The sequence below is a fragment of the Tachyglossus aculeatus genome, chromosome 4 (genome assembly GCF_015852505.1).
Source record: "Tachyglossus aculeatus isolate mTacAcu1 chromosome 4, mTacAcu1.pri, whole genome shotgun sequence".
NCBI lineage: Eukaryota > Metazoa > Chordata > Mammalia > Monotremata > Tachyglossidae > Tachyglossus > Tachyglossus aculeatus.
Window position 1 is genome coordinate 80,140,121 of NC_052069.1, and position 14,235 is coordinate 80,154,355.

Sequence of the window (14,235 nt, forward strand, 5' to 3'; positions counted from 1 at the left end):
ACTTCCCCAAAGTCACAGAGCAGACATATGGCGGAGCCGGGACTTGAACCCATGACCTCTGACTCCAAAGCCTGGGCTCTTTCCACTGAGACATGCTGCTTCCTTTCCCATGACCTGGCTGATGTCTTCAAGTCCCTGCATCCCTATCACTGCCACCAACCCCTCATCTGACGATCAGGTGTCTCTCTGAAGGTGAGGGAGTCATTGTGGACTACCCCATCATCCCCCTCCCCAGGCTGGCTCCAAGAAAGTCCTCTTCTTCCCCTCCCCCAAGCTCCCTGGTCCTCCCCAGCACCCACAGCTCCCCTTCCAGCCTCTACCACAGACAGATGCCAAAAGAAGACCTCTTAATAATGTTTAATAGTCCTCTCGCAAGTATTTTCAATTTGGTGAACAGAAATCTAGTTCGAGCCACCTTTCTCTAGATCAAAGCCTTTCTCCCCAGCAGATATCTTAACCATAGATGTCCTAGGGCTAATGCTTCAGTGGCCCTCTAAGTCCTTTGGATGCCATAGCTGCTCAGTGTTCTCTCTCTCCCACAGGGGTTTTCAGCCTTCTTCCTTGGCAGCAAGATTCCCCTTCCAGCCAGATCAGCTGGCTGTGCCACTTCTAAAGAATCATTGCTTTCTATACCAGCATAGAATTTCCCTATCTGGCCTCCCCTTTTCCATTCAACTGCACTGTCAGTCTTGTCTCCCCTAGAAAGAGGAGTGAAGACAGAATGGGTGTCTACAGTCACCAGCTGGACAAATGTCCTAATTCACTTTCCTGTAGTTGGCCAGTAAAAAATGTTGTTGACAACCAACTTTTTATAAAATGTGTTGGCTTCCACTAAAATATACTAGCAACTGAAAGAATAAATGGAAGCAACACGCTAAGCCTCACTACTCCAGGATCCTGTCTCTGGACCCCAAATCTTCACAGTAAATCAGAGATCATCTCCAATCTCTCCCTGCTTTTTGGATCCTTCCAAGGTCACAGCTCAGAGCCTTCCCTGTGTCCTGCTCTTCCAGGCACACAGCTCCAGACCTCTCATCTCCAAAATGGCTGTAAGTCTTCTTCCCCAACTATCAGGTAGCCCAACTTCCTTCCATTCCTGATTGGCTCGGTTATGAATACTGCCGTATAAGCCATTAATCTAATTTCCCTCAGTGGGTTGGGTTGGGGGGGGGGGGGGTGCATTTAGAAGTGCATCTCCCCAATTCTGAGAGTGGGAGCTAATCAGAGTGACTACCTCAGGCCCTAATGAATGCCTTTTAAGCCTACAAGTACATTTGTGGATGGTTACCTTCCATTTGACAGCAGCTGTTATAGTCAAAAGCAATAAACAGCAACCAATTATACATGGTTCTTCTTATTTGTTTTTAATTTTCCATTTTGTGGATTAAGCCATTCACAGAGGGAGAACAAAGACGTGACCCCTGCTCTCAAGGAGCTAAGAATTTAACAGAGAAACCAATTCAAACAAAAAAATGGGACATACGAATACACACAAGTGTTAGGACAACTACGCCATAGTGTTTATCAAGGATGTTTATCTGAAAAGGCTTCATTTAAGATATGAGGTTTTTGGAGAGTTTTGTAAAGAACTCTGTGGCAAAACAAAGAGGTGGCTATTCCAAGAAAGAGGAATAGAATTCGCAGTGACTCCAAGGCAAGGGAATATTTACTGATGACAGTATGTAGTTTTGCTTGAGAAAAAAAGAGAGGGGACAAATGGGTACAGCTGAAGAAAAGAATACAAGTAGGAAAGAGTCATTTGGTGAAGAGCCTTTAAAACAAAGCTAAAATTTTTATTTGACAAGAATTGTGATTGAGCTATTGTACACTGTGGCAGGAGGGATGTGGTATGATGGATACTTGAGAAAAATGATTTTAGCTATTTTTATGTATGATTATCTGGAGTGGTTAGGAGCACGGAGATTGGCCTGGTGGCTATTACACTATAATAAGCTGTTGCCATAGAAATGGAGAGGAAGAGGAAGGGATATTACTAAGGTAATCTCAAACTTGATTACAGAAGGAATTCTGGGGCACTGAAAGGGAAGAGTCAAAAATAACTCCAAAATTATGACCATAGGAAGGATATAGTTGCTTTTGACGAGGTTAGTAAAGCTGGGGGGAAGTAGAAGTTTAGGAGGGAAGGTGAGGAATTCATTTTTTAGCAGGTTAAACTTGGATTGTCAACAGAACATCTAAGAGGAATTGTCTCAGCAATAGGAGGAAATGAGTCTGAAGAAAAGCGAGGAAAAACTAAAGATATATATTTGAAAGTTTTCTCTACAAGGTGGTAGTTGAAACTGGGTAGACGTGCACTCTCTAATAGAGAAAGGAGTAAGAGATCCAGTATTAAGCTTTAGGAAACAAAAGTAGTTATAAGTAATGCAAAAAAGTGGTCAGCAAAGGAGACGTGAAGGGAAAGGTCAGAGAGATACATGAGCAACCAGGATAGAACTGAGTTCACAATATCAAGTCCAGGAAGAGTTCTGAAGAAGACGAGAATGTCAGAAGTAGCAGGAAGGTTAAAGATGAACGTAATAAGATACCAGTGGGTTTAGATAAGAGGTGGTCATTCAAGGGTTTTAATAATAGCACTTTTATTTGGGGGCATACTCCATATTACAGGGGTGTTAAGAGAATTGGTAGAGAGAAAATGGAGAGACAATAGACATAAATTTATCTTTCAAGGAATCTGTCCATCAAACAAAAAAAGGACCACGAGAGGGGATGGTTTGTGATCAAAATCTGAAGGGCTGGGGATGATTTTCTGTTTTTCAGAATGGGGAAAACGTGACCACACAGTAAGCACTCAGTAAATATCATTAATTGATTAAGTGTGCATGTTTAAAGTCAACGGGAAGAACCAGAAGAGGGGACAAAGAAAAAAATATGGAGGAAAAATGAGGAGAAATAAAATTCAAGGACTAGGTGGAGGGTTGGCCTTCATCAGTAGAGACCTTGGCATATAAGCGACCTCCTGCAAGTTCCCCTTTATTAATCAATCACATTTACTGAGCACTTGGTTTGTGCAGGGTTCTGTACTAAGCACTTTGGTAGGCATGTTCCCTGCCCACAACAAGCTTGCAGTCTGGAGGACTTCCCCTACCTCTTTCTCCTGGGGGTTTTCAGCCTTCTTCCTTGGCAGCAAGACTCCCCTTCCACCCAGATCAGCTGGCTGTGCCACCTCTCAAGAATCATTGCTTTCTATACCAGCATAGAATTTCCCTATCTGGTCTCCCATTTTCCATTCAACTGCACTGTCAGTCTTGTCTCCCCTAGAAAGAGGAGTGCAGACAGAATGGGTGTCTACAGTCACCAGCTGGACGAATGTCCTAATTCACTTTCCTGTAGTTGGCCAGTAAAAAATGTTGCTGACAACCAATTTTTTATAAAATGTGTTGGCTTCCACTAAAATATACTAGCAACTGAAAGAATAAATGGAAGCAACATGCTAATCGTTTTGTGGGACAGAGAGATAAGAAAGAATTATATATCCCACTTTGAACATATTTTTACCAAGTACATGTTTGTATTACACTTTTTGGATGTGAGCAAGTCTTTCTTTAATTTCTTCATTAACTAATCTTGACTACCTAATTAAGGGCCGAGGGGCAAAAAGACAGCCACAACCTAAAAATACACTGACTTCCTAAATGTACCTTTTTTTTAAACCAGCCAATGTTTCAAACCTACTTTCCAGTATGCTTTCATGGTATTCAAGACATTACTTAGTCTACAGAGCGCAGCTTACTTACGTCTGGGGCTCCTTTTCATTGTGCTGCTTTTGCTGTGGTTGAAGAACGTTATTTACCAGCTCAGTGATCCCACTAAAGGGAAACCACCTGTTTAAATAAGCAAATAATGTGACTGAATTACCGAACAAATCACACTGTAGGTCAAGTTTCTTCTTACCCAGTAATAACAGAAATGTCTAGGCAGAAAAGCCACAGCCAATGGGAGTGTTACTGCAATTGCCAGCCAGTAAGAATGTAAGGAAATCAGAGTTGTTAACACTAAACCCATCCACAAGCAGACAGCGAGAAACTACATCCAGCTCATGTGTGGATGAAGTAAGAAGCTGCAGGTAGCTCTCTTACAAGCCAATCCAAAAGCAAATGACAACACTATTTGCAGCCTACCAAGTATTAGTGGAAGCTAATACCATCCAAGGTTCAGAAAGCAGAATACGGCAAAGAGAGGAAAGTCAAGCCTACTGCACTCGCAATAATATTTTACTTACTGTGTCGGTTGTGGTTTTTGTTCTTCTTTGACCCTAAAAAGATAAGTTTGCACAACTCAGTGCTCTGTGCTATAAAACAGGTGCTATATGGCTACTACTAAAGTAGACGAAAATTGGACATGTAAAGCGAGGTTTCGTCTTATAGAAGAGTATGCTCGCTTAAGACTTGTAGTGGTAATGGTGTTTATGGTGCATTATCTCAGCTTCATACGGATGCCGCAAACAGACATATAAGTTAACCAAATTAATAATATGGTCTTTTGTAGGTCAAGGACAGATTATTCTTCAAGCTCTGTGGATTGTAATAATATGGAAATGGAGCATTTTGAGTTGTTACTAAGTTAGCAAAAATGAAAACCAATATTTTGATTCCTTTACTTGTCATATGTTTAAGCACTAACAATTAACTTTATATTCATTTATTTTTGGAATATTTTAGATGAAATTAAAATTGAAATATCCTGCTTTAATCAGGGTCTCAACTTCTGTTATATAAACCACATGGGCCAAAGTTTCCTTAGTTTACTAAACAATCAAATTAAAGGGAAAGTTTAATTAGGATTATAGAAAGTAACAACCCTTCAAAAATGTATTTTCGTAGAATAGTTACATTAAATCAGTAATCTGTTATATTTGGTCCATATCACTATACAAGTAACGTGTGCTATTATTTTTTAAAGCGTGCTCAAAAGAACTCTCCACCCTGGATGAAAAAGCAACTAAATGATAGAAAGACTATGTCCAGTTCTGCTGAGTTGAACCAAAATGGCATCTAGAATGCTATCCAGGCCACATTGACCTTCCATTCCATCTTATCCAAAGGATTTTTAGTAATCAAACAATTAAAATCCTATATTTTGTATTAATGACCAACTTCCCAGTACATTAAACTCACTGTGGGCAGGGAATGTGTCTGTTTGTTGTTACACTGTACTCTTCCAAATGCTCAGTACAGTGCTTTGCACACAGTAAGTGCTCAATACAAAATGAATGAATGAATCAGGAACAGTATCTCAAATAGTCGTTTTGATTCTGCACATAGTAAGTACACTGCTCTGCACACAGTAAGCGCTCAATAAATACAACTGAATGAATGCTGCTGAGTAGACCGGGATAAAGTTGTCATATGTGTGTGATATAGCAATCACACACTATCACTGATGTAGAAGCAGTTCTGTTCACCTGGAATACTGACAAATCACTTCCCCTAACACAGGAACAGAGACACATCAAGTAGTATCTCCCCACTCTCTCCTAGCCTGGGGCATATGTCCCCAGAGGGGGCTTGATACAGATTGCCTCAGTTGCCAGTGATTAGGATTTTTCCTACAGCATAAAAATATCTGTACAGGTGACCATGCCAGAGAGCAGACTCAAGCATTACGAAGCAGAATGGCCTAGTAGACAAGGCACGGGCCTGGAAGTTAGAAGGACCTGGATTCTAATCCCAGCTCTGCCACTTGTCTGCTGTGTGACCTTGGGCAAGTCACTTAACTTCTCCGTACCTCAGTTACCTCATTTGTAAAATGGGGATTAAGACTGAGAACATGAACTGTACCCAACCTGATTATACTGTATTTACTCCAGTGCTTAGAACAGTGTCTGGCACGTAGGAAGTGCTCTTAAATACCATTAAAAAAACCCAAAAAAACGAGAGCCTGACTTTTAGGATAGCTACCTGATTCTTCCCTCACCTAAACGTAATAATAATAATGATGGTGTTTGTTAAGCACTTACTGTGTGCAAAGCACTGTTCTAAGTGCTGAGGGATACAAGGTGATCAGGTTGTCCCACTTGAGGCTCACAATCTTAATCCCCACTTTACAGATGAGGTCACTGAGGCAAAGAGAAGTTAAGTGACTTACCCAAAGTCACACAGCTGACAAGCGGCGGAGTCGGGATCAGAACCCATGACCTCTGACTCCCAAGCCCATGCTCTTTCCACTGAGCCATGAGAATGTTCAAGCCTCTGTTTGAAGGAGTCTAACAAGGTCCATGTCTTTCAAATTGTTTGTTCATTACAGCAAATTCATTCATTCATTCATTCAATCGCATTTATTGAGTGCTTACTGTGTTCACAGCACCGTACTAAGAGCTTGGGAAGTACAAGTCAGCAACATATAGAGACAGTACCTACCCAACAACAGGCTATACAACACTGTTGCCCTCTGTTTTCCAGGATAACTTTCAGGATGAACATCCACTCCAACCCAGAGATCTAGTCACATCATTTAACTAAACAGAGTTTCGTGCTTGACTCAAATTTTCTCTACTGAAGCAGTTCAAAATCGGAAACTAGGTTTTGGGACCAAAAATGCTTAGCCAGGCAGAGGACTAGTGACGAATAAGGAACCACAGGTGACTGAAGTTTCTTAGAAGAGGGTAAACAGAATATTTATTTTTTCATTACTGGATAATGGAGACATTAATTCACATTATATTTGAGTTTTGGGAAGGAAGGAAAAACCTGTATTATGCTACAGCAAAAATGTACCATTACCTTGTAGAATCTACAAGCATTGTTTCTTTTACAGTAGTCGTTTAGCGCTTACTATGTGTCAAACACTGTTCTAAGCGCTGGGGTAGGTACATGTCAATTCAGTTGGACACAGTTCCTGTCCTGCAAGGGGCTTAAAATATTATGTAGGAGTGAGATTAGGTATAGAATCCCCATGTTACATTTGAGGAATCTGTGGCACAGAGAAGTGAAGCGATTTGCCCAAGATCATGCAGCAAACAATTGGCAGAACTGGAATTAGAACCCACATCTTCTGACTCTCAGGCCTGTGCTCTTTCCACTAGGCCATGCTGCTTCTCACCCTGTGAGAGTGTAGCCCCATTCTGTGGGGGAGTGAAGGACAGGCAGAAGACAGACCGTGGTGCCTCTATGAAGGCCTGTAGCTTTTCTCTTGTCCCTGACCCCACTGGAGAGAAGCTCGACTTCATGACTTTTAGAACTCTGGGGGCCCCATCAGCTTCTCACTAAGGGCTGTTTGACCTGGAACAGTCAAGTACTTGAAAACTGAACCATATTTTACTGTTTTACTACTATTTTTTCTGTTTTACTGTTGCGACTTTACCGTTCCTCCTATTTCACTATTGTTATTTTGATAATTACATTTGAATTTTAATTTAATTGTTCTGGGTCCATCCTCCCCCATTTAGAATGCAGGGCAGGACACACGTCTTAATTGATTTCCTTGTAATTACCCTAATGCTTAGAATGGGGTAATTAGCCTCATGCTTAGTACAGTGTTTTATACTTTGGGCATGCTTAATAAATGTTATTAAATAATGAGATTATGAGGAGAAAGGTGAGAGACAGACAAACTCATCCCAAATTGCAGGGGTGAGTCCTGGAGGGTGGTAGGCAACTGGTAGCCACAAGTGGATGGGAGAGAAAAAATGATATGAACTCGGGAAAGATTGTATTGGAGAGGTGATGCAATGGTCAAAAATGGTCTAAAATGGGGTAGGCAAGCCACAGCACCAGAAAAGCAAAGAGGGGTTCAACTCCAACCTGGCTACTCAGTGACCTCAAGCAAGTTCATTGTGGGCAAGGAACCTGTCCCCCAATTCTGATGTACTGCACTCTCCCAAGTGCTTAGGGATAATAAAAATTGTGGTATTTGTTAAGCCCTTACTATGTGCCAGGCACTGTTCTTAAGTGCTAGGGTGGATACAAATGAGGTTGGACACAGTCCCTATCCCATACGGAACTCACAGTCTTAATCCCCATTTTACAGATGAATTAACTGAGGCACAGAGAGGTTAAGTGACTTGTCCAAGTTCACACAGCAGACACATGATGGAGCCAGATCCTTCAGACTCCCAGGCCTACAGACTCTATCCACTAGACCATGTTGTAAGCATTCAATAAATATGATGGACTGATTGATTATCAGAGTATTCATATGACAGGAAGTTGCTGAGCATATCCACAGTTAGCCAGATAAGAGGATCCACTCCAGACACAGAAGTTCCCACTTGGCTAAACCGCATTCGGCCTGCTGGCCAGATTAAAACATTCAGTGCATCCAATTTAGCCCATTGGCTGTGTTCTATCAACAGTGCATATTTATGATAAAATTTCACAAAAATCCTCAAAAGCAGTGACTCAAAAATTAAATCATATCTATTTATTCTATTGTCTCTTGTTCGTGCAATCGAAAAATGATGTTCTTCTAAGGAATCTGAGAGTGCTTTTATTCAATAGGGGGCCTAAATTTAAAGCATAAAAGTGCAGAATTCTATAAGCCTGCATGTAGCTACTTGATGTAATTTTGATTCTCTGAAGGTGTGTGGCCCAAGTCAAATATCATTACAGCACTTGCTCTTGATGCTTGTAGAAGTTATTCCAAATCTTCAAAAACGGTCTTGATCGGATGAAGAACGCAAATACAGACGTAGTCGCAGTCTTAGGAATGATATGTATTGAGTGCCGACTGAGGGAAATGAATTTAACTAGGGATGTGGGAAGGTATAACGGAAGCAAAAGACATGTTCCTTGTCCAAGAGGAATTTGCACTCTAATATCAAACAAAATATTCACATAGTGTGCGGAACAATGATCAAACAGGGAATACAGCAAATATTCCATGATGAAATATCAGAAGAATAATAATAATGATGGTTTTTGTTAAGCACTTACTATGTGCCAAGCACTGTCCTAAGCGCTGGGGTAGATACAAGGCAATCTAATCAGGTTGTCCCACGTGGGGCTCACAGTCTTAACCCCCATTTTACAGATGAGGTAACAGGCACAGAGAAGTAAAGTGATTTGCCCAAAGTCACACAGCTAGTAAGTGGCAGAGCAGGGATGAGAACCCACAACCTCTGACACCCAAGCCCAGGCTCTTTCCACTAAGCCATGCTGCTCCTCTAAGTAACAATCAATAAATGTACAATTGAATATAAATAATAATAACGGCATTTGTTAAGTGCTTACTATGTTGCCAAGAACTGTTCTAAGCGCTGGGGGGCGGGGGAGAATACAAGGTAATCAGGTTGTCCCACGTGAGGCTCACAGTCTTAATCCCCATTTTCCAAATGAGGTAACAGGCACAGAGAAGTTAAGTGACTTGCTCAAAGTCACCCAGCTGACAAGTGGTGGAGCCGGAGATTAGAACCCATGACCTCTGACTCCCAAGCCCGCGCTCTTTCTACTGAGCCACACTGCTTCCCTACACATATTTACAAATATGAATTAACAGCTTAATCAGCTCTCCCTTTCCCACCTTATTTACCGCATTACTCTTCTACTACAACCCAGCAGGCTCACTTCACTCCTCTGATGCCAATCTACTCCTTGTATCTCGATCTCATCTATCCCACCGCCAACCCCCGGCCCAAGTCCTGCCTCTGCCTTGGAGCCACAGTAGAGTTGGTAGACACAATCCTTCACAACTTACAATTACATCTTTACTTACATAGTCTGCCGGCACCTGGAACACAACATGCCCCAAACAATTTCCATCTTTTCCTTTCAATCTCTTATTTTCATCAGTAATACAATCATCTTTCCTTCCCCAAAATCCACAGCCTTTATGGCATAGTTGACTCCTTTCTGATTTCCAGCTTCCATATTCAATCAACTGCTTACTCCTGCCAATTCTTCCTCTAAACCACTCCCCAAATTTGCTCCTTCCTCTACATCTGCACAGCCAACAAGCTGCTTCAAGCATTCATCTATTCAGAGTAGATTATTATATCAGCCTAATTGTTTCTGTGGCTCCAGGCTTAACCCAAGTAGCAGTCTGAAGTGAAATGGGTAATTTTCCTGAAATGATGCCTAGCATTTATCAATGATACCAAGCACTTCTTATGTGCAGAGAGCTGTGCTAAGCACTTTGGAGAGTACAATACAATGGAGTTAGCAGACATATCTCCTGCCCACAATGAGCTTGCAGTTTAGATGATGCCTCTAGACTGTAAACTCAACTTTAGGTGGCAAGGACAAAGTCGACGGAGCGCGTTGGAACGAATGGTAAGGAGTTTTTGTTCAACATGAAAGGAGATGGGTAGGTACTGAAGATGTTTGAAAAATGGAAATATAGAAGGCTGTGGATTTCAGAGAAGCAAAGATGATTATATTACTGATGAAAATAAGCAACTGAGAGGGGGAGAAGGTTCTGCATAAAGGTGGAACTTAGGCTTGGGGCATGTTGAGTTTGGAGTGCCAGCAGGGTAAGTAGGATGTGATTGTAAGCTCCTTGGGCTCTCCCAAGCACTTAGTTAAGTGCTGTGCCCACAGTAAGCACTCAGTAAATACCACTGATTCATTAATTGAACAGGGATGAAAACATCTGAAAGGTGAAGGAAGATTAGGACAGGAGATCTCATTGAACTTGGCTAGAAAGGGGTCATTAGTGTCTATCTTTCCCTCTAGACTGTAAGCTTGTGGACAGAGAACATGTCTACCAATACTGTTGTATTATATTCTCCCAAGTACTTGGTATGATGATTGGTTGACTGAGACTTTAAATGTAATCTCCAAGAAGTGAGAGAAGCAAAAACCTGCTGTGGGTTGAGAGAGTAGCTGGTGAGAAAGAAAAGATAGCAGGTGTAAAAAACCTTTTTCAAGAAGTCTGGAAAGGAATGGAAAGAGGAAGATGGGGCAATAATTGAAGGGGGCTGGGAAATCCAAAGACTCTTTTTTTTTTTTTTAGTACGGATGAGGCTTGAGTATACTTGAAAGCTGAAGAAAAGGACCTGTGTGAGACTGGGAAGTTGAAGCTAACAGAAAGGAAGAGGGCAGGAGTGGAAGTAGGATGGGTTCAGTGTGCAGGTGGAGGGAACAAGTGCTCAAAGCACTTCTATGCTCAAGGGTTTTTATGGTATTTGTTAAGCCCTGTCTATGTGCCAGGCACTGTAGTAAGCTCTGGGATAGATACAAGTTAGTCAGGTTGGACACAGTCCATGTCCCACATGGAGCGCCCTGTCTTAACCCTCACTTTACAGGTGAGATAACTGAGGCACAGAGATGTTAAATAACTTGCCCAAGGTCACACAGCTAACAAGAGGTGGACCTGGGATTAGAACCCAGAACCTCTGACTTCCAGGGCTGTCCTGTATCCACTAGGCCAAGCTCCGTGTTTTACCCATGAGGCCACACTCTTTGGGTCCAAGCATAAGACAATTACCCCCTTTCCAGACTTTAAGGAAGACAGAGGACATCATGAGAAATTATAATGTTTTATCATTACAGGAATGTTGGCTGCTGCAAAGGGAACATTTTGAGACTAAAAGCATTTACCACTGATCCTGTTAAGTACTTCAATTATCCTAATTCTGCTAACAAAAGAACTGAAAATACACAACATAAATCACCTTCTGCTTGAGTTCTGAAACTCCCGGTAGACTGTAAGATCATTTTGGGCAGAGAACAAGTCTGCTAATTCCCTTGTATTGTACTCTCCCAAGCACTTAGAACAGTGCTCTGCTACATACAAAATATCATTGACTGATTGATGGACTTTGGATGGCTGGGCCTGACTCAGTTGAAAGATGTTGCCACGGAATCTTAGAAATGTATTGCTGCTATCGAGTTAGTAACAATGATCTGAAGCACAGATTATTAATCAAGTAAAGATCAGTACAGAAACCCTGTTGTGTTCCCTTTGCTAAACACAAATTACTCAAGATTTTAAACAAATTTAAAGGAATGAATCTTAAATAAGCAAAAAATTAAGAATTTTAAGACAAGATACAAAGATATCTGGGGATATTTGACTCAGAATTAGTAAAAGTATGTAGAAAAAACTACTGTACTCAAATTGGAAACAGTAACTACAGCATGATAAAACTTCTATATAGATTTAACCACATTACAAAAGCCAAAGGAGTAGTAAACGTCAAGAAGTTCAAATAGTTATTCCAACCTCTATTTCTGACGTTGCATTTAGTTCTTCTAGTTTAATGCACACCAACAAGAGCTTTGAAAAAAAATTCTCCAATAGATAGCTAGAAGTTTTGTTTCCAATGAGGAAGCATCTGATGGTGAAATTCTGTCCATTTTTTATTTTATATTTTTGGTATTTGTTAAGTGCTTACTAAGCATTAAACACTGTTCTAAGTGCTGGGGTAAGTACGTGTTAGTTGAGGCAGATGCAGTCCCTGTCCCATATGAAGCAGAGAAGCAGTGTGGCTCAATGGAAAGAGCACGAGCTTTGGAGTCAGAGGTCATGGGTTCAAATCCCAGCTCCACCAACTGTCAGCTGTGTGACTTTGGGCAGGTCATTTAACTTCTCTGTGCCTCAGTTACCTCATCTGTAAAATGGGGATTAAGACTGTGAGACCCCCGTGGGACAACCTGACCACCCTGTAACCTCCCAGCATTTAGAACAGTGCTATGCACACAGTAAGTGCTTAATAAATGCCATCCTTATTGTTATTATTATGAGGATCACAGTTTTAAGCAGGAGATATTGAATACTCATTTTACAGTTGAGAGAACTGAGGCACAGAGAAGTTAAGTGAGGTGCCCTAGGTCACACAGCAGCCAACTGCCTGAGCCAGGATTAGAATCCAGGTCCTTTGACTCTCAGGCCTGGATTTTTTCCACTAGGCTATGCTGCTCCTCCACTTGGGTAGGTGTGGCTGAAGGGGGATGCATAACTTTCATTCATTCAATCGTATTTATTGAGCTCTTACTGTGTGCAGAGCACTGTACTAAGTGCTTGGGAAGTACAAGTCGGCAACAGAGATGGTCATTTCATTCATTCATTCATTCAATCGTACTTATTGAGCACTTACTGTGTGCAGAGCACTATACTAAGCACTTGGGAAGTACAAATTGGCAACATATAGAGACGGTCCCTACCCAACAGCGGGCTCACAGTCTAGAAGGGGGAGACAGACAACAAAACAAATTAACAAAATAAAATAAAATAATATATAAATATGTATAAGTAAAATAGAGTAATAAATCTGTACAAACATATATACAGGTGCTGTGGGGAGCGGAAGGAGGTAAGGTGGGGGGATGGGGAGGGGGAGAGGAAAGAGGGGGCTCAGTCTCGGAAGGCCTCCTGGAGGAGGTGAGCTCTCAGTAGGGCTTTGAAGGGAGGAAGAGAGCTAGCTTGCCAGATGTGCGGAGGGAGGGCATTCCAGGCCAGGGGGAGGACATGGGCCGGGGGTTGATGGAGAGACAGGTGAGAACGAGGCACAGTGAGGAGGTTAGCGGCAGAGGAGTGGAGGGTGCGGGCTGGGCTGTAGAAGGAAAGAAGGGAGGTGAGGTAGGAGGGGGCGAGGTGATGGACAGCCTTGAAGCTGAGAGTGAGGAGTTTTTGCCTGATGCGTAGGTTGACTGGTAGGAGATTTTTGAGGAGGGGAGTAACATGCCCAAAGCGTTTCTGCACAAAGATGATCTGGGAAGCAGCATGAAGTATAGATTGAAGTGGGGAGACACACAAGGATGGGAGATCAGAGAGGGGGATGGGAGATCAGAGTGGAGGCTGATGCAGTAATCCAGTCGGGATAGGAGGAGAGATTGAATCAGCAAGGTAGCAGTTTGGATGGAGAGGAAAGGGTGGATCTTGCCAATGTTATGGAGGTGAGACCGGCAGGTTTTGGTGATGGATTGGATGTGTGGGGTGAACGAGAGAGTGGAGTCAAGGATGATACCAAGGTTGCGTGCTTGTGAGACAGGAAGGATGGTAGTGCCATCTACAGTGGACAATTTATTCTAAGCTGGGTGCTCATAAAGACAGTTCTTTTCTGCACTCATGTGTTACTGGATGACCCTGGACAAATCACTTAATTACTCTGTGCTTCAATTTCCTCATCTGTACAATACAGGTTCAGTACTTTATTTCCTCCTACTTAGACTGTAGTCCCATGTGGGATAGGGATGATAGCTGATCTGATTGTCATATCTACCCCAGCACTTAGGAGGAGCTTAATAAATACCACAATTACTATTATTATTGTACATAATTCCGTAAGATTAAGAGCAGGTGTGTCTTGGGTATTCATTCATACAATCATATTTATTG

General features: G+C 42.0%; 1 protein-coding gene across 33 annotated transcripts in view; it reads right to left on the bottom strand.

The window, feature by feature from the left end:
• Positions 1–14,235, bottom strand: part of RIMS2 (regulating synaptic membrane exocytosis 2) — a 748,658-nt gene that overhangs the window by 630,909 nt on the left and 103,514 nt on the right. For 4 of the 33 annotated variants that reach the window (XM_038744912.1, XM_038744913.1, XM_038744911.1 and 1 more), the window contains exons 2-3: positions 4,241–4,273; positions 3,756–3,842 (exon numbers count right to left, since the gene is read on the bottom strand). The exons of 28 other annotated variants lie outside the window; for them this stretch is intronic. In XM_038744912.1, the coding sequence (XP_038600840.1) occupies positions 3,756–3,842; positions 4,241–4,273 (120 nt within the window). Of the gene's footprint in view, positions 1–3,755; positions 3,843–4,240; positions 4,274–14,235 lie in introns of those variants that run through there. One more of the 33 variants, XM_038744890.1, reaches the window with a different exon arrangement.